The sequence below is a fragment of the Corvus kubaryi genome, unplaced genomic scaffold (assembly GCF_017639235.1).
Source record: "Corvus kubaryi isolate FWS band 111438036 unplaced genomic scaffold, C.kubaryi_AGA036_p1.0 136, whole genome shotgun sequence".
Lineage (NCBI taxonomy): Eukaryota > Metazoa > Chordata > Aves > Passeriformes > Corvidae > Corvus > Corvus kubaryi.
In genome coordinates this window covers 6,841,420-6,862,472 of record NW_024580670.1, presented here as the reverse complement: position 1 = coordinate 6,862,472, position 21,053 = coordinate 6,841,420, and the positions used below count along the sequence as shown (strand labels likewise).

The 21,053-nt window shown below is 39.9% G+C and overlaps 1 protein-coding gene and 1 long non-coding RNA gene across 5 annotated transcripts in view; one reads left to right on the top strand and one right to left on the bottom strand.

The window, feature by feature from the left end:
• Positions 1-21,053, top strand: part of ATXN7 (ataxin 7) — an 88,817-nt gene that overhangs the window by 12,741 nt on the left and 55,023 nt on the right. For 2 of the 4 annotated variants that reach the window (XM_042015037.1, XM_042015026.1), the window contains exons 2-4: positions 6,213-6,305; positions 14,270-14,524; positions 15,019-15,087. In XM_042015037.1, the coding sequence (XP_041870971.1) occupies positions 14,281-14,524; positions 15,019-15,087 (313 nt within the window). In that variant the 5' untranslated portion in view covers positions 6,213-6,305; positions 14,270-14,280. Of the gene's footprint in view, positions 1-6,212; positions 6,306-13,940; positions 14,130-14,269; positions 14,525-15,018; positions 15,088-21,053 lie in introns of those variants that run through there. The other 2 variants (XM_042015046.1, XM_042015015.1) reach the window with 1 other exon arrangement.
• On the bottom strand, positions 9,537-13,792 carry LOC121658315. The gene is made up of 2 exons (XR_006013932.1): positions 13,462-13,792; positions 9,537-10,399 (listed from the first exon to the last, which is right to left on the bottom strand). It is a non-coding gene; the product is annotated as an uncharacterized LOC121658315 (long non-coding RNA).

The following is a 21,053-nucleotide window of genomic DNA, read 5'->3' as shown; positions in this document are numbered from 1 at the left end:
TGCATCCCCATCCTCCTTGTAGTGTCCATTCTTTCTCAATTTCCAAACTCTTTCCCATCATTATACAGGTAATTCCTTCATAGTTGTTAGCAGTCTGTCTCTTGATTCTCCATGCTGTCTCTTCTCTTTAAAGTAGGATGGGCTTTAAGGTTTTTCTTTCTCTCACATGGTATAGGTGCTATTTGCCTCTCTAGCTCCTTATCACGGCTAAACAGTTTGATAGAAAGTTGCTGTTGGAGAAAGCAGCAGCACTCAAGCAAATGAGCAACAATTTCTCACCCCTTGCCGTGTAGGGCTGATTGCACTTCAGGAGATGAATGCTGCTTGATAAGAAAGCTACTGTTACCATAAAATCACAGTTCAAACCCAGGATTAATCGATACATTTTCTTGATCTCTGGTTTCAAATGCAGTGTCAAATTACAGTCTTGTTTACCTATTTGCAAATCCCAAGAAACTTTGGAAAGAGCTGAGGTAATTCTGGATGTACAGAGGTATACTTAAGATCATGTTTTGACCTTCAATTTTAAAGATAAAGAAATTATTTACTGTTATTTTGTATACTGTACTAACTACCAGCTCTAGTAAAGGAACTCTGATCCTCTAAGCACTTTGCAGCTATTCTGCAGGATATTTTTGCACCAAAAAAGAGTAACCAAAACACAAAAGATCTTGATTTTTGCTTAATACAAGCCTAGCAACAAGCTTTTAATTTCTTAACCTACTAGTTTTAACTGTGGAAAACTACAGATTTTTGAAAAGAAAGGTGCTTTATCTGCAGAAGAATAAAATAAACCAAACCACCAAAAAAACCCACCCAAAGATTTAATTAGATCTATATTTTCATGTGTTTATAATGAAAAAGACCATTAACATTTCCAGAGCTGAGTTTTACACTTCAGTCAAGTGCATTTCTAGAGCCAGTTTGAGAAATGTGGACCATCATTTCTGAAGGAAAGCTTTCTGAGAGTTAGGGGTAATTTAGTACAGATTTCTGTGTGAAGTTCATGTGCAAGAAATACAAGAGAGAGAGATAATTCTGGTATTTTGTCAAGATTATATATTAGGGTGACAGGTATCATAGTCCCTAATAGATTGCAGAGGACAGAGATAATGAAGAGGGATACTTTGTGTTCCCAAGCCTGCCTTGGGCCTGCTATGTAAGTGTAGGCAAATCACTCCTCCTTCCTCAATTCCTCTGTCTGTAAAAATGTTGATAATGATGTGGATTATTTTGTGTTTCGTTTTGAGATCTTAAGGGAATACATGGAAATGAAGTGGTAGGAACATGAGAGGAAATACAAAGTAGTAAAATAAGTATCTGTATTGCAGACAGCTTTGTTCTGGCAACTGATTATAAAATTATTGATTCTGTTCTTTCCTGTTGAGGGTGTCACTATGTACTTGTTCACAGGATTTTAGGAAAAAAATTTGCTATTTCTTACACTTGCCTATCTTTCAGCTTCTCATTCAGAATTTACAATAAGGTTATTCTGCTTTTATTCTTGCCCATTACCACCCCCATGAGGGACCGTTAAAGCTGTAGTTGGCGGAGGATAAGGACAGCAAAAGTCTGTCTGTCTTTATTTTCTCTATCTCCTCCCTTTCTATCTCTCTGTCTCTCTTTGGCCGTTGAAAATGTAGGTCATATTGCATCACCATAAAATGGAACAGTCAGAAAGGTGTTTGAAAAATGCATCCTTAGCCTGGGGTGCATGCCAGTGTCCTTTGTTTACATTGGGAATAGTGTTGTACGTGTGTAGGAACCAGCATCTCTGTTAAGGTTAGTGGTACAGTACCTGAATTATGAGTGAGATTTTAGGATGACTTTCATCTGCCTGCAGTAATTTAAAATTAGACAGATAAAATGCAGCCACTCAAAATAATGATATACACAAGGAACTCATTTGAAAACCTTAATCTGCAATAACTGTGACAGTGTTGTTTGAATAATATTACCTTTAACAGAGAAGCTCAGTAATAATTTTTGCAAATCATATTATTCATGTACTCTCAATTGCCTTGATTAGCTGTGCCTTTCTGTCCTGAAAAATACGTTTATATTTTATGTTTGTATATTTTTCTTAGTTTTTTACTTCATTACTGTTTTACTTCATGCACCCTTTTAAATGATCCAATCAGGATTTTTTTAAATTTTAAAAATGGAAAATCATTATGTCCAGTGTCTTACTGCTATCTACAATGCTTTCATTGTTTGTTTCTGATGTAATACAAGTTGTAATTGGTATGAAATATTCCCGTGGCTTAAAATGCAGAAAATATCTTTTTCTTCTCTACAGACATATATAAATACCATTTTAAAAGAAATGTATTAACATAATTTCAACTGTCCATATTAATCTTAGTTTGCTGCAGTAAGATAATGTGTTTTATGGATTGAACTTTCAAATAAATAGTGGCATGAATCATACTGCAAGATGTAAGTGTTTTGAAATATAAGACAAAATACTTGCTTATAGAAAATCTTGCATTATTTCTGAAAGGAGGTATGTTTTTTACCTTTCTGTTCAATGCTTTGTGTGGTTTTACTTAAATTGTTGAAGTGGAATATGCAGAGGGTTCTTATGATTTTGTTAATCTTACTGCTGAAGAAGACTTCTAAGTTAAGAGAGAAATTGTTGGAAGATAAAATCAGTGATGACATGATTTGTTGAGGAAGATAATGAAAGCTGGTCATTGCCTGTTGTCATTAGACAAAGGAAAATTATGGTGGACAAAGTTAAGATCCATCAAGTGCACTTTGCTGTACATAATTATTTTGCAATTTTTATCAATTATCCAAAAGGTGTTATTGCTTCTCCATTTATTAAGGTATTAGTTATGTAGTAACTAGTGTATTAGTTATTAAAGTTTGACCTTTCTCGTTATTAATTAAGATACCTATGCATGTTTGAAATAGTTTCAGAATAACTTGTATCATTATTATATTTTACACCAAATATTCTGTTGCATTTGTGTTTGCACAAATAATAGTAAATATTTAGTTGATTCTGAGAAACACTTGCTCTTGGTGTTAGGAATATAGGAAATACATGAAATCTTGAGAAGCTGTAATTTTGTAATTGGTGTTTACGGAAGTTTGGTATTTAATCTCTGAAGCATGGAGCTGGTAGTTGTTTTTAAGTCTGTGAAGATGTGAAGAATTGTGTCTCCTGGAGAGACTAGCAGGGCCAGTTATGCAATTGTTGGTTCTGATACCGTCTTTGACCCCCTGAGATTCTGTAGTTGGTGAGTTCAGAGTCAGTCTCCAGCACAGCCAGGGTTAGCCCGAGAACTGCTGGGATTTACCCTTGAGCTGCCAGCTGGCCGTAACAGCAGCCCCTGGCCTGCTGCTGCCTGGCTCCTGCTCCCTCCACACACACCTCCTGCTCCTGCCTTTCCAAGGGGCAGAATGAGACCTTGTGAGGTTATCCCCAGACCTATAAAATGCCTAAATGAAGCCCAGTACTGGGTATGATTATACCCTGCATGTTCACATCCTTGTTTATATAAATATAACCTTTGTATTTTATCTTAAATTTGAATATTTAGTAGATAACATAGATGAAAGAGTGTTCCAAAATTTAGGCACGTTCTTTGGTGCATATTTCTGGCACCTGAAAAGAAACAGAGTTAAAGGACCGTGATAGCTGAGGCATTAGTTTTGATGCTTTCAAAAGTTAGGGATGCTCTATCACATATATTTCCATTTTCTTTATTTTAATGAGTTGATTTGCAATTACAATTTTCATGTAAATGTGTTTCCCCTTAAATGGATAATATGCATTCATAATTGTAACTCTCCTATATGATATGTAATCTGTGTAGATACAGTTTTGACTGGAGTATAGCTTTTGCTCTGCCAGGCTGTGTTTTTTTTTTGTCTTGCATATCAGTAACTCTTCAAAGTATTAAGTAGCAATTTCATCCAAATTTCTTTGATAGTCAGGCAATGAGAGTGACATAATGCTTCACTGGTTCGGAAATGCAGGGCTTTTCCCATTTTCCTGGATTGCTGCTTTGGCTATTTTTGTCATTTTTCACCTTTCAACTAGCTCTCCATTTTCCAGGGTACCAAGGAGAGAGCTCCACCTGGTTTGTTCTCAATCATCCCATGACTTCCTTGCATTACTCTCTACTGACAGTTGTGGTTGTAATTGACTTGCTGTAAATTCTCAACAAGAATCATTCCTGTTCTCTGCCACCCATTTTCCGGAGAAAGAGTTCTCTTTAAAGGGTCATTAAGGTGTCGATTTATTCTTTTGAAACTTATTCTTTTAACTTCTTTCAAACTCAACTGCAGGTGTAATCCCTGCAGCAAAATTCACAGGTGGTGACATAGTATGCTCTGATCTTTTATATACAGGAATAAAATTTTTGCTGATCCTTCCTTCACCCTTGTCTTGTCTGTTTCTTTACTACCCTATTTCTAGACTTGCAAGTCTTTTGAGATGTCTTCTGCTTTATAGTTTTTGTTTTCATTTTTGCATGAAGGAACAGAACTTGCCTTTTATGAGAAAGTAACATTTACATCAGGATAAAAGAATGAGTGTTTTGCATGCAGAGCTCTCATATCCCCTAAAAAAATTGGGGTAGAGAAGGGGAGTGAGTTACTTCCACAGCAGGTAGGTCATATGCTCAAAGGGCTTGGGACTTTGAGGCTGAACTTTGAATGATCTTCTGGGAAGGGGATGATCCATATCAGTTTGGAGTCTCCTGTCCTAAACTAACAAAGGACAAAAAGGATTTTTGATAAACACTGTGTTGCATTTTCCTAGTTAGCAGCAGCAGGAGTTGAAGAGAAAATTTTATACTGTAGTATTCAGTGAGATTTGTATGTGTAACAAGGAAATACAGCATTTTCTGAGACTTCTACTAATGCAGAAATTTGCTAATGATCACTTCTATTAAGCACAAAGCAGAACAGTGCCTGCAGAAGAGAGAAAGAAATAATCCTGGACTTGCTCTCAAGTCTTGTCCATTGAAAACAAGAAAAATTTGGATTTTATGCAGTAACTAGGATATAATTGAGGATGTTCTTGTTAGGATCAGTTATGTCACTGAGCAGAGTCAATCCTAGAAATAGTAAATATATCTCCAGAGGATCTTTGTTGAGGTAATGTTAGCTACTAAGCTACAGTTTAAAGGAAAAGATGAAAAAAGGGTTTATCCACAGTGCATAAAAAGACTTTAAAGACTTAAACTTAGTTAGCAGACATCTTCCCAGAGGAGCAGCCAGAAGCCAGGAAAAGCTTCATTCTGTACCTTCCACTGGAGCAGAGCCCTACAGACTGGGGGACAGCGTGGATGCCCTCTTGGACTGCATTCCTCTTGTCTGTACTTTAGTCCTTTGAGGGGAAAAAAATAGTTTTCTTTAAAGTGTCATCCAGTCCCAGTGCTATGTTGGCTTATTTATATGTATCTTCATGGCTTTTTAGTGATGAAAAAATGATCAGCAGTTTCATTTCAAAGCACTTGTAAAAATCAATTAATTGATCTTAAATATAAGCTGTGCATGAAAATAGTTGTACTTTTTTCTAAGTTTTAACAGGGCTTTGGTTTAGCTTTAACCAGTTAGGCATTGATTTATGCTAAACCAAAGGAAACTGGGCTTAAGTTTAGTTTATATAAACCAGTTTAAAAGCATTGAATGAAAGGATCTTAAAAACCTGAGCTTGAGATGATAAAGGTCCTTGTTTGTGGGGGCCTCAATCTATACATGTCTCTAAATTCTTCATTAGTGGTACAGGGATAGTCCCTGATGTTGATTACATGAAGGATCATTTTTAGCTCTCCACGTTCTGTGGCATGGTGGTAAAGTCCCTGTTCTTGGAGTTGTGCTGTATTTTAGAAAAATCCTGTGCAGAAAATCCAGCCCTGTTGTGTTTCCAGCTTGTGTTACAAACGCAACCATCTGCTTGAGAATCTGTTCAGTAAGAGTCGATGCAATTGCAGTAACTGGGCTGAAGATTGAGGTTTCATCCAATGCATACCTTTCTGGTAATGTCAGACTGCCATTTAGAGAGCTGCTCTGTACAGCAGACACCATAACAGCTCCCTGCTTACCTTTCAATTTGAAATCCATTGCACAAACTGTTTTTGTAAAATTGATAAAATGCTTCATATTAGCTTTTAAATAGATACATTTATCGTTAGGAAACGGAGTTAAGGTTTCAGATGTCTTAGTGCTGTACTCTTTTTCTTTTCTTTCAGAATTTATCAGGTACAAGTTAGGATAAGCTTCCAAAATCTGAACAGATGAAGATAAATTGATAAATCAACCCAGCGATTCACCCTACTTTCAAGGTACTGTGACATGCTTAACCAAATATTTTCCTCAAGCAAAAGATTCTCATGCTTTAGATGTGAGAAGTGTAGAGAACAGGATATTAGCAGGGTTGCAAAGCAAGTCTGAAGTGTTCCCAGATGCAGTGGGGAGACTTTTTTTAAATGCAGATGTTTAATGTGTGTTTCAGTGGGGAATAAAGCAACCTTACAGTCAACCTAAAAGGAGTTCAACTTGGCATGCAACTGCCAAACTTCAAAAAATGAAACTAAACTGGATTATATCTTTCAAGCAATTAGGTGAAGTGATTTGGAAAAGTAAATTGTGGCAGATAGGGAATATAATAGAATCAGTATTTTAAATTTATTATTTTTTATATTTTAGAAGAAGTAACCTTCATTTTCTGAATAATTATTTTTTCTGTTTCCATGATATGTTAAAGCATTTGAAGGCTGTTAGGCTCTGGCATATGCCATAGCCTACCAGCTGCATCAGTCCTATTATTTTACAAATTCAGAAAGTAGAATTGTAATCTGAGGTAAGACTGTACAGTTGCCTAACAGAGTGGGTTTATTCTGCATGACTAGTGTTCATTGCAGAATGTTAGAAAAAAGAGAAAATTATGATAATGAATTGAAATTTTGTCTGAAGGGCTGCTGGTACAGATTATTTTATCAGGTACTGCTAATTCATTGAAAGATTATCTGTTTCTTTCTCTGTTTCCCTTGCATTTATCTCTACTCTTTATCATCATGTGCATTTCACCATTTTGTGTCTTTTTGCTTAACTCCATGAAAAAAAAGACTTCACTGTTATGCACAGACATGAAGAATCCAGACCATTACAGTCTGGCCAGTATTTGCTGGGCAAATCACCTTTTAGTATATTCTAAAATAGATTGCAACAGAAAGGGCCATTACAGTAGCATGGATCTGGTCTGCAGAGCTTATTTAAGTGGCAGAGTTAACCTAGGCTCAAGAACTGTGAGGAATGTTTGTTACAGCCTGGATCTTGCAATATGCAACATTGGAAACTGTAATACCTGAAATTTTTATAGCAAAATGCTTCCCTGGATTTTCTAGCAGCCTGAGAGGTGGCTGTCTTAGTGAACCCAGAGTGTCTGGGGTTGCAAAAACTGGCTTTGTTCTTTCTCTTTCCTTGCTCCTCATCACTGAATAGGGCCATATCATCTATCAGGCTTTCATACAATCCCAGGAAAGTCTAGATTGGAACAATCCTCTGGACATCATCTGTTCCAGCCTTCTGTTTAAGGCAGGTTATCTGAGGCCTGGTCAAGCTAAGGTTTAAATATTTTTTGGCAAGAGAGAGTTTACAATTTCTCTGGGCAGCCTGTTCCAATATTTAGTTGTCCTCACAGTAAACATTTTGTTGTTGTATCTAGACAAAACTTCTGAAACAACTTTTTCCTGTTGCCTCTTGCCCTGTCACCTTGTTCCTTGTGAAGAGAGTTACCTCCATTTTTCCTATAATTATCTTTTACTTGGAAGACTGTGATTACATCTCACCTGAATCTTCTCTTCTTTAGGCTGAACGAACCCAATTCCTTCTCATTTTTTCACAAAGTTTTCCCACCTTCTAATCACTTTGTTGGCTCTCTGCTGGACCCTGTCCAGTTTTTTAATGTGTCTCTTGAAATGGCTCAGTCTTCCAGCCTGTCATAGTCTCTGTACATAGGGACATTTTTGGTGGATCTATTTGTTTTCCAAGTTTTTGTGTCACCTGCAAACTTGATGATGTATTTATTCCGATCTTCCAGATAATACTAAAAGATATGAGATAGGATTGAGCCCAGTATTGATCCCCAGGGAACTCTGTTTGTGACTGATTGCCATTTGATTTTGAGCCATTCCCAACCTTTGAGAACAGCAGTTTAGCCAGTTTGCCAGCAATCTCATGGTCCCCATCTGTGACCTTTCAAACTTTTAGCACCCTCACGTGTGTCCTGTCAAGTCCCATAGACCTGCCCATGTCCAATTTGGGTAATATTTTGTTGTTAACTTGCTAAGCATGTGGTCAGAGCAGGTAGCATCATCAAAGCATCAGCAGATAGCAGTCAAACATGAGAAGAAAGTTTAAATTGAAATTGCCTTGTGCCAGGGTTCTTAGGATCCTTGGTTTGATGTTGAAAGCACATCAGACACCTGAGGGTATGGGGCCTCAGTAGCTTCCCATCATAGGTAGCGTGGCTATGGCCTCAAGGAACTTGAGTCCTGTGAGCTGTGCTTGGACCCAGAGTCTTAAATTGGCAAGAAAACAGGCAGGGTTATGAAACCTTGCATGGTAGTTAGGTTCCAGCAGAAGATCAGTAGTACCAAATTGTCCCCATTAAGTGCTTTGGTTTCAATAAATGGAAATCCAGTAATAATGTTTTGTTACAATTGGCCTGAATAGCTGTGTACTTGAATAATTCTAAGCTGTAATATCATATTCTCTGTGTATAAATGAGAATCTACAAGGTCATACCTGTTAATGATTCCTCTGATTAAAATGATTCATCTGCACGGTTAGGTTACTGAAATTGTTTTAACATTTTCAAATTCAAAAAGTGATTTCAATACCTTATGTAAAATTCGTAAACATTAGTTTGATTTCCAGATCATTAACTGGTTGTATTTTGTGTAGTTTTGCCTATTTACCTTTAACACTTGGAAACTTTGTATCGCTACGGAGTGTTTTCTCTGTAAATTTCCCTTCAAGAATTGACAGTATGTGGTGACATTAGCAGGGCAAAGATCTGTGCTCCTCTATTCATTATTCTGCTTTAGATCACTGTGTCATTAATTCTTGCAGACATATTTGAAAGTGAACTAAAGAAGGAAGTGGTTGTAGTCTTTTGCTAGGTTCTTAATGCATGGCAATGACATTGTCTTATAATTTGGATGTAAAAGTGTTATTGTGATGTTTGGATAAATGTTTAGGGTCATCTTTTGCATTTTCATCCTAATGCAGAATTCTTTGCAGATTTACTTATTAGCCTCCATTCCCCAGTTCTTCCCTCTCAGAAAAGGATACCTTAAGTTACTCTTCTAATCTTAACAGTATTGTTCTTTCCCCTGGTACAGGTGGTTTATAGTAGGTATGCACAATAATTTATATTCCAGCATTTAAAGTAGCTATGTCCCAATGCTTCTGAGCATCTCCACTTTCACCTTTGAAATGTTACTCATAAATAAAATTATACACATCAACCTGTTCCCAGGATCTGTGGGAAAAAGGATAATAGGCTGGCATGATTTCTTATATAATTTTTTATTGTGTGCTGCTTATGATTAGTATTATTTTGCAGGACCACAATCCTGTGTATAGTTATAAAGGGAGTTGCTTAATTTCCTGGATGTCAGAGTGAACTACAGGTTACCATAATGGGTTTTTCTTAGTGTGTTAATATTTTTTCATAATGGGGCTTAAATTAAATGGTCTGTTTGTTGCAGCTGGGTAGTTCTGTCTTTGTCTGGATATTCAGATTTATGTGAACTTTTTATCTCTTGCTTCCATACTTGCCCAGTTATAGTCTTACACTTCTCATACTGGATATACATTTTAAAATGCACAGAATGTGCTCCCTGTTCCAGCGCTGTCAGCAGGAGCTGATGGGAGGGTCAGGACTTCAGCATGTCAGCTGCTCGAGTTGTCACTTTATCCTGAATCCCATCTACCAACAAGTCTATTTGTTCTTAGTTTTTAAGCCCTTCTTGGTCATTTCATACCTTTTGGCTAGAATTAACTTGCTTGATGTCGTTTAGTGCCATAATGCCCCTCAGAGCTTCTCCTTCACAGACTTTTTGTGAATTCACTATTTTCCTTTCTTCTTTTCTTTCTTCTGAGTACTGATGAAGTGACACCCCCATGGATTCTCCCTGTCTCACGCTTTGCACTTCAACTCTCACATCCTTTCACTTCCATTGTGGAAAATCATCGGTGAATTGTATCATTGTACTTCTGCTCTTAAAGGAGTTCAACTGCAGATTCATCCTTCCTTTTTCATTCCAGTTAAGAGTTGTCATATCTCAGGTCCTATACGGAGGCTGTCATACAGGTTCTAACTGAACAGCTGAAGTAGGTGTTCCCTGTTTGAACGGCTTTCCCGGACCACCTGGCAAAAGAATGAAACCTGCTGGTACAGGTGAAAAAATGCCTGCAGTGTCATGCCACGAAATAACCATTCACTGCAGTTTTCTGCAGTTGCATGCTGTTTGTAGGTATACATTTAATCATTATGTTATCAGCCATGTTTAATATATTTTTAAATCTACTTAGTTAGCTTTAAAACTGTGGGTTTTCTGTATGTTCTGTTTTCTATTTTTGTCTCCTTTCTTTGCTTTTGCAGGCTGTGTTACATGTTTTGTTTGTTCATTATGCTTTCTTCACATCATTATTTGACTGTTTTCTCTCTATCATCCATTGTTTTCTGCCTCATATTTTTCCTTCTCTACTTTCTCTTTGAGCTTAAGTCCTCCTTGTGTTTTCTCTCTGTTTGCAGAATACTTGTTCTGATTCACAGGTATGAGCAGTTAATGTTTTTTCACACATTGGCTAAGTCCCAATGCTACTGTTTGGGCTATTTTGCTTCCTCAGATAAATTCTTAGAACTAGTGGCATTTCCAAGCTCGTTTTTGTTCTGTTAAAGAGAAGCATTGGCCTCTGGGCAGTTTTCCACACTTGAACGTTCTCCCCACTCCTGGCCAGATTCACCCCACTTAATTCTGGATGTCTAATGCAGATGCCTAATTTATGTGTGTGGTCACCCATGGCTACTTCTGTGGTCAGTGGGAAGAGAAGGGCTTCTTCAAATAGTGTTTTGCGCCAGGAGGGACCAAACTGATCCCAGAAGTATCCCCTCGTCTCTGCTGACCACCAAGGGAGCTTTGGATGACTGCACTTCTAACTGGATGTCTCAGATTTGTAAGAGTCACATCTGTTAAAGTCTACGGCTTGTACATGTGTTTTCAATTCTGATCTCCTTCTAACATGATGGATTTTCAGGGGTTTCCCTTTTTTTGCCTAAAATAATTGATGCATCCATGTACAGCATTATGGAAACAAAGTAAGAAAATCGAACTAGTGTGCTTAATTTAAAGAACCCAAACAACACATTCAGCCTAATGATTTTGTAGGAAAGGAAAGTTCTCGCCACTTCCAGTTCTTGTAAAATTAGTTTTGCTTCTGCCCCTATTTCTGCTGTCTGACTAATTGGTCTTGGGCACTGAACTGATGAACTGGTCCTTCTGCTGCCACTTCCCTCCCTCTATTGGAACACTGATGTACTCATGGCACAGTGAGAAAATACTTCAGTAGCGGAAGGTTTACTAAAGGACAGGCTGAGGCCCAGACTGCAGAATTAGATCTTGAGTGGGAATATATAGGGAAAGAAGAAAAGTCGTGAAAGAGGGAGGGGAAAAAAATGTAACAGCCAGATTGAAAGAGAAGAGCCATAAAGGGGATAATCAAAGCTGTATGAAGTAACAGTGGCATGTGCTTTTACGTGTGTGGCTGGCACTTCTGAAGCAAGAGGCACTTCTGAGTAACTTGATGAGTGTCAGCTTTAGAAATGAAGAAGTTGATAATCTATTGGCTTGTTAATGTAGTTAGTTAATTGATGTAATTTTGCCAATTTTTGCATAATTTGACATAAATACATTGGTAATGTTTAAAGAAAAGAATCCTGTGATGTGCGAACATTAAATTGATCTGCCACGGTTGACTGTCAGTTAAAGGGTAGGTGATGGTGTTCTATGGCTCTGTTTGGTCACTTGTCACTATATTTGCTTTACGATTTATGTAAAGTAAATAACAGAAAAACCCTTTATGAATTTGATGGACACTTGGACATATCAAGGTTTCTTTTTCAAACTGCAGCTGAGGCAGCTTTCTGACAGCTTTATTCCAGGACAAAGGAGAACTGCATGAATGAAGTTTGTAATATAAATGAGAATATTTGACACAGAGAATATAGGTCTGTCTGTAACTTGCTTTATCCTATGGCTGGTGTCTGAATCCAGCTATGGATGCTGTCTTGGACTCCATTTGTGAAGCACTGTTGAAGAACTAAGCTTGAAAGAAATCAGTCATAGACTTTTTTTCCTATCTGGCTTCTTTACCACAAAAAAAGCTGATGTTCTGTTCAGAAATTGTTCAGCACCTGACAGACATTTTTCTTCCAGTGATGTTCTTAGCTTTAATTATAAGTAATTTTCTATATCATAAAGTATGCTATTTGATAATTAATCAAACAATAATGCCCTCCATTCATCTTTAGACTCTGATTCCATGAACACCTTTATTCATGCTCAGACTAAGATGAAGAGTTTTGGGAAGCTACAGACAGGGCAGCGAAGAGCCAGTATAACTGTCTGAAACATCAGACAGCTCAAGAGGCTGATGGGGCCAGCTCAAGAGGCTGATGGCCCTTGATAATTAACCATTCTACTGCAAATGTCTGCAGTAGAAGCCAGTGTTGCTCTCTTTGCCTAAATTTTATGGTGTTGGCCTTTTATGAAGGAGTTAAGTTAGACTTGCAGTGATCAGGGGGAGAGAAAAATCACGCTAGCTATCTGTATTATATCTGCAGTTTTATGAGATAACTTCTGAGTGTGACATAAATTATCAGTTGGGTGGAACACTGAAACTATTCTTATAATTACAGCCTATCCTATCCCATATGACTATGGTGTGATAGGCCTGAATTTATAGATCTTTTATATGCATAAACTTGAAAAGAAACATCTCTAGCTTGTCTCACACTTCAAATGAAAACAGAAAACGAAAATTAGCTAAGCCTGCATGTATATGCACCTCTGCAGGTTAAACAAATTCATTTGCAGTTCTTATTTCTGCTATGTAGTTTTGCAAGTACATGTATGAGATCTGTGAGCAGTTCCACTGATAGTGTCAGTCCCGTGCTCTCGAGTATCTGAAGAGGAGGCAGCACATCAGGTTTATATATTTTCAGCTGTTCTTCGAGGATATTGTTACTGACAGTGGCATCAAGCATAGCCAGAAATCGTTGCAGATCATAGCCTGACAGTTTAATTTGACATTGGTACTTGAACACTTCAGTGAAGAGAAAACCCTGTAATAAATGAATTCTAAATCCAGATTTTTTTTTTATCAAAGAACTTGATTTTGCAAAACTTAGACTTTGTTACTAAGAGTTACCTGGTACGACAGCGTACTTTAATCCTCGCTTTTAGCACGGTTCGACGTCATGGCAAAGTTTAGTCAAGGAAAAAAAAAAAAAAAGCTGTTTAAAAAAGAAATGTGGAATACCAATGCCAAGACCCTCTCCCTGGGTGACAGGTTAGGGGTATAACGAGGGCAGCAGCGCGCAGGAAACTCGCTCGGTATCCCCCCTGAGCCCGAGGCTGGGCGGCCGCCCCGGGAAAAGAGGGAAGGGAAGGGAAGGGAAGGGAAGGGAAGGGAAGGGACTGGGACAAGCCCGCCCGGAGCGAGTTTCCTGCTCGTCGCTGCCTTTAAGGAGGCGCCGGGTTTAAGGTGGACCGGCGATTAGGGCGGGGCGCGCCCGCCCGGCTCCGCCCGCCGCGTCGCTCTCCGGTCCGCCCCCCTCGCCGGGGCAGCGGGCGCCAGGCGGGGTTGTGATGCGGCCGTTGTTTTTGTAGGGTCGCGGGGCCGCGGTGCGGAGGGAGCGAGGCGGCCCATGGAGTTGGGGTACGTCTGGCAGGCGGCGTAGCCCTGCCCGCCCCTGCTCCCTTCCGCCGCTTTGTTAGCGCGAACACAAGCGCGCCTCACCTACATGGTGAAGAGGAAGGCAGCGCTCCCCGCACAATAATGAGCACCCGGGCGCTGCCCCCTGGGCCGCCGCAGAGGTGAGTCGGCGTCGCCGCAGGGCCGCAGGTTCCCCGCGGGGAGGAAGCAGAGCGAGCGGGCGGTCTGACAGCGCCGCGGCGCTGCCTTAAGAGCGCGGCGCCACCTTAAGCGGCCGCTGACTTTTCTCGTTACATTGTAGCAGCGGAAAGAATGTCGGCGCGGGCCGCGGGTGACGTCAGGAGGGAGCAGCGCGGCGCGGCCGCCAGGCAGCGGCAGCGGCGGCCCCGCCACGGCGAGGGAGGAGGCGGAGGAGGCGGGAGCGGCGCCGGCCCCGCCGCCACCGCAGCGGCAATGGCGGCTGTCGGGGAGCGCAGGTCCCTGCCCAGCCCCGAGGCGATGCTCGGGCAGCCCTGGAGCCACTGGGTCGATGCTGCTAAACTTCACGGGAACGACGGTGAGTGGCCGCCCCCCCCTCTCCCCCCTCCCACCCCGCTCCTCTCCAGCGCACCCCGCGGGGCTGCGGGTGCCCTGGGCGCGGCCCCGCGACGACACGGCGGGGTGCCGGGCCCGGCGGGGAGGTTGGGTCCGTTCCCACCCCCAGCATTCCCGGCCGAGTTCGTGGTCCGGTGCGCGCCCGCCGGCCGGGCTCGAGAGTGGCGCGGAGCGGGCAGCGCCTGCCCCAGTTCCTGTAATCCGGGACACGGTGCGAGGAGGTCGGAGCCGGTCCCCGGAGCCCGGCACCTCCTGCCCTCGATTCAGCCGCTGCGTGGGGCGGGGAGCTCCCGCCGCAGGTGAGGCATCCCGCCGCTGACAGTCCCTCTGCTCCTGTGTTTACTGTCGTGTCCCTGTGTGTGCCCACGGGGGAATGGGCTACAGGTCACGAACGGGGGGTCAGCCCTACCTTCTGGCTTTTCCATGGATTGAGGTCTTGTGGCTTTTTGGTTTTAGGAACAGCATTAGAAGAAAGTTTCAAGGAATATGGAAGAAACCGAGAAGCAATGCGACTTTGCCGAGAAGGTGAGTGTGATTCATTCTTGAAAAAAGGTGTGTGGAGAAGTTTTCTTGCTCATAACTACTTAGGAGAGGGTCAGGCATGGGAAGGAGAAATGATCAGCGTTTCCTATCGGTTTGGATTTAGGACTGGTGGCCTGTCAGTGACTGGTGTTATTAGCATTATTGTTAAAGTAGTACATATTCGGAAAACTGCGAGCTAGGGCATGGACTGTCTACACTGTGTTTCTATGTGGCTTTTTTTTTTTTGTCTTTAGACTATAAATTGTCCTAAGGAAGCCCTGTGATCAACACTGATAATATCTTGTCTTAAGTTAGAATAATTTTTGTTCTTGGTATAATCCATGTCAGTATTTTGATACTGATCCTTTTCTCTATCATGTCAATGTGTTGTGTTTATTGCTTGGTACTCTGCTAAATGAGAGTGACCTTTCACCTGTGATTAGCAAAAGCCCATTACGGCCTAGTTTGTTGCAAGAGTAACAATGCTACTTGGAGTTGTAAGCAGATGATGAATGAAAGCTACAGATTATTATTTACTTTCTAACAGGCATTGGAAAAAAGGAAGCGATGAGTCTGATTTGTGATGTTAATTTTTGTTTTTTTGTTTTTCCAGTTTAACAATTGTTTTATAACAGAGAAAGTTTTAGAACCTTTCTTAATATTGTTGGTTCTTGGTTCCCTCTGACTGCCTGAGACATGTGCCAGAGAACAGGCCCAGCTGTTTTAAATACTGGAGCAGTTAGACCCAGGTCATTTATTTGATGTTGTTAGAAAGTGAAGACTGGGTTTGTAAACATGGTTTACAATCACGGGAGGCAGAACTTGCCAGTGACTTTAGGAGATGATCTGATTCAGCACTTACAGACTTGTGAGCTGCAAGCAGCAAATGAAAGCTAAAGCAATGTGTCATGGGCTAGTTGGATTGGGAGACAGTGATCCGTATTGAGTCTGAATAAAAATGGCTATTTTTTGTAGCATTCCTAATGTTGCTGAAATTTGGAAAATATAGTTTCTAGGATCAAAGTCAGTGGCATGGAAGAAAGATGCAATAGGCAGCTGTGCTGCAGCATTCAGATTCACTTGTGTTGTTTTGCCATCTTCTTAAGTTCTTAGGCACTTGAAAAATCACTTGTTACTTCATTGCCAAGTTCCAATCTAATAGTTGTGCTGGATATGTAATTCGTTTTTCTGAATAGGCAAATCATTCAAGTGCTAAAACAGCATTTACAATAATAAACATACACATTATCCTAGTAAAGATTTTACCAATAAGGATTTTCAAACATTTGGTCTTATTTCTACCTCTTAAAATGCAAGCATCTAAGGTTTCCAGATTCTAAAGATTAGCTGGCAGGGTAAAGAGTAATCTATCCTATTTTTTTCCCTCTGGAGCGAGATCATGAAATTGTTTTTGCACAGGCTGGTCACTGAGACACAGCTTTTCTGCACTGACTCCAACCATGTGAATGATTTGTAGGGTTATGAGTTGAAGGAAGTTCATAAAATACTTTGAGAATTAAAAGTGAAACTTAGTAGTCCTGTCAGGCTTCCAGAAGTCTGTTTATTTTGGTTGCTTTATGACATATGAATGAGACACTGACTTGGCATATACCTGTAGCTGGTCTGTAGGGAGCTTGGCCTGCTGCAAAATAGAGCTAAAGTAGTATTAATTAAGTTTAAATTAACTTAAGGAACTAGGGGAGCAGCAAACATGCCAGCATACGTACGTGTTGTGTTACCAAATAAAACTTTGAAAATACTGTAACAGATTTCTTTTCCCAGGAAGAATTTTGCATTTAAAATTGAGGAACAAACATTTATTAAATAATTGGACTATCTAAACCTTGGTTCTTAACAGACAAAGGTAAACCAAAAGTATAAATTTTGTTAAATCCACTTTAACCTCAAGTTTTTTGTCATGGTACCCCACAGTATTTTTAATACAAGTAATAACAGAGCTCCTCATGTAAGAGGGGTATTTCTCTACAGATTGGGAGTTGACTCTGAGGCCCAACTTCACTAAAGGATTTCAAGGTTATTTAGGCTAATTTAACCTTGCATTGCAACTCTTTCAGTTTGCATAAAAGAATTAAATATTCATGGCCTGGAGAGGGAGGAAAGGAAGGAACATGACTTTACAGCCCACATATTAGAATTGGGTTCAAAACCAAGAACGATCTTCTTTATTTAACATTTGTCAGGCTCCCACTGGCCTGTGTACCCACTGGGATATGGGTGGTAGTTGTTTCTTTGCCCACATGCTGTTTCTCTGCATCTCCTGGTGGGAATGGCCTCATCCTCAGCGTGCCTGATGCGAGATGTGGATTTCAGCCTCGCAGGCAGTTGAGTCTGAGTCTCGTGAATGAAGCGTGAGTGTTTCTCTTGTAACACTGTATTAAAAAGGGGGTTTAACATTGCCAGCTTCTCCTTTTGTTAAGCTTTAAAGGAAAAAGAATGATGCATGTTATTTCTTTTAAAGGAATGAAGGAGGATGTAACTGTGTCATTCCAGGGCAACATTTGCAAGCAGTGGAGAGAGGCAGGATTTCAGGCACACCTTTGTCAGCGGCACTTTCTATTTGCTGATCAGGCAGCTGTTCTCTCAGCATTTTAGTGGTTGTGAAGCCTGATGAGTCCTTAATACCTGTCAATGATGCTAGTTCCATGCAGGGATCAGGAAACTAAAATTAGTTCATAGTCTCAAACCTGTCTTTTTCTGTATCTAACCCTCCTTGTCATAACCAAGCTCACACTGAAGTAAGAACTAGAATTTGAATTTGGGCTTCCCAGACTCCCAGTGTTTGTGTTTCATACTTCCCTGTTTCTTTTTCACTGCTCTTATATGCTTTCTGTTCTGCTAATACGTTATATCAAATCATTCCTGGTGGGATCCTCACAGATCTTCATCAGAGTGAGAAACTTGCTGGATACTTTCCTACATGTTGCTTTTTGAGACAGTAACAGTCCATACTGAGCTTTGATGTAGAAATCGGAGCTGCAGGAATAAGGTATGGGCCCAATGGACTTGACTTGCATTTGGTATGGAAAATCCCCAGGAGATGGAAATGAGAGAGGGATGCCCAGTGGGATGGGAAGATTTTACTTTAAAGTAAGCCTTAAAATTTACTTTGACTTTGTACACTGAAACCTTGTGCTGAGCACTCCTATCAAGGTAAGAACATGTTAGAAGCAATTGTGCTTATTAGTCATTTTCATATGTAATTGATGTGACAGAATCTTTTGGCTCGTGCAGTCACTTAATTACTTACTGCTTTGTGAACCAGCTAAAGGTGTGAATCTCCTGCTGTTCACTTGTGCTGTGATGAAGCAAGGATAGCATGTTGCATTATATAATATGTAGATGAATTCCAAAACAGCAAGGCACAAAATCTCATCCACTTCATGCATTTTTCCTATATTTTAAAATGAAACTTTGCTGAAGTACATCTTCCAAACTTGTGTGATAGTGGGAATGAGTGCCGTTGGATGCAGCCAAAACATTTTCAGACACTCAGTTCACCTTGGAGGTGCAGTAGATCTTAAAAGGAAGTTGATGTGTCTGTAGTACCTGACATGGATTTGAAAAAAATTGATTCTTTGTATTAAGCCTCATAATCAGTGCTTGAAACAGTTTTTTAGGAGATCCTTGCTAACTTGTGCTGAATTTAGTTTGCTTTTAAAAATTTTTCTAGCCCATTGTTGTGAAGAGGATCTCTAAATAGAACTGTGCCTGTGAGTGTAGAGTTCATGCGTGGTAACTTTGACAGGCTTCAACGGAGGCAACTGTTGCTTCTTGCGAAATTTAACAACAGGTTTGCTCATTTTGCTCTGTGGAAGAGTAGAGAAGCTGTGGCTAGAAACTGTGAGGACCAAAGTTGTTTATTGGAGTTGGGGGCATAACACTCTCCCACCACTCAAGAAACTCTGACTCTCCCCAGAGTAAATTTTCAATTGCTACCATTTATCATGCATGTTTCTTTAAATAAAACAAAAACATGGAAAAAAAATCCAAAACAAGAAACCCGAAACCAAGTCATCTCCACCCCCAAATCTATATTGAAGAGTCAGAGAGAGACAACCCATGTACATCATCATTACTTACAGTATTACTTATTAATTTGTGCAACCCTTTTGAAGTGGTCAGGATAAAAGTCTGCTATATTCTTATATTGACTCATAAAAATTTTTTGAAATACGTAGAACTATAAAGAAGGAAACTATAGCATCTCAAATGGGAAAATAAAAGCATAGGGAGCAGAAAAGAGATTTGGTTAGACAATTTAAAATTGAGTGTTTCTTTTTAATTCTTCTTAAAGTGTATTCAGTGCGTGCTGAAACTATGCTGTCTACTACAGCTTAAGCACCTCATTCTTTCAGTTACACATACAGCCCCTTTTTTTAGTTTGTTTGGGTATTTGTGTGCATGTTACATCCATAGAGAGGTGACTCCCTTGTTACTGTCTATTTCAAGCACTTTACTTGTACTGTCACCATAGCTTAGAGTTAACTGGCAACAAATTGAGGAGGAGGACAAAACATCTGTAACTTGGGTCACAGGTCAGAATTGGTGTTGACTGTGGGGTGATGTGGTGCAGTACCAGTCTTACAGCTTTCAGACTATACTGTCTTTAATAAGGCAAGTGTTGAATTTTCTGTGGGAATGCAGATTGTCAGTTTTTGGTAGGTTCCTTCAGAAGATGCTCTAGAAGGCTTAGTGACAGTAGGAATCAGTCAGGAGAGCAGGTGGGAGCAAATTCTGTTCAGCATCGTGTCACCTGGTAACAGTTGAACTTCTGGTCTTCGACAGCTAATATGTCTTGGGGATTAAAAAAAAAAGGCTCTGTGAACCTCTAGGGCATTCAGCAGAAGCTTTGAGGTTTGATTATATTACTTGCTGTTAATGGAAGTTACCAGAGCTGTGACAGTACCAAGAGCCATGCGTTGAACCCTTGTTCTTCTAGAGCTCTTTCTAGGCAGGGTTGAGCAGTGAAATCCAGGCCTGGGAGGCTCACTAGAAGTATCTTTATCACATAGACCCAAGGTCTAGAATTTTCCCAGCAGCAGGTTCCATAAATAATTAAAGGACTGGTGAAACTTCTGTTCCAATACTAAGTTGTAAATACAAGTAAGAAACGGCATCGTATTTCAAATTTAAATTTGTTTTTATTCAGCCTTGGGAGGTGCTCAGTTGAGTTGGTTTTTGTTGTGTCAAATCATGTCAGAGATGCTTAGAGGGCTCTGTAGTCCTTGACTACCTGCAAATACACTTGTAAGAATTTTTAATAGGTTGAAATAAATATTTTAAGGTAGCAATAGAAAGTGCCATGCTTCTTTTTTGACATTCTGCATAGCTCTTCACAGTCTGTAATCAGATAAATCTCTTCTTCATTTCATTGCGTTTTAGTTGACTACTTACACAAAGTATTTTAATGTTTTGTGGACTGGTTATCATAAAACAATTACAGGGAGACTTTAAAATTGCATTGAACTGTGTAAGAAAATTGTAGAGGTTTTATGAGATTGCTTGAAAAACACGCAATTTGAAAGATGTTACTTTTGAAATTCTCTGCAGTGATTTGCCCTAATTTTTTTTCTTGGCATTTTTTTCCTTTAAATCCAAGTTCTGGTTACAATATTTAATTATTTCTGGCAAGATGAGTCAGATGTTATAAATAGAATATTATGATGTTAGACTGCAAGTTAGAACTGTGTCATCTCATATGCTTTAAAGATACTTTGCAGGTTTTAGATATTACCATAGTATTAGTGTGATATTGCAAGGCCTTGGGGACTTCGACTGGAGCTGCAGCCACAAAACTGTCTTGATCTGTCCATAATATGTGAGAAGGCAGGATATTTTCTTTTTTATAGGAACCTTTTGAAATAGTTGTCTGTACACATATGTAACAGTCAGGAATTCACTGTTATCTAATGCTTCTTAAGCGGTATGTATGATTAGCTAGGTTATCC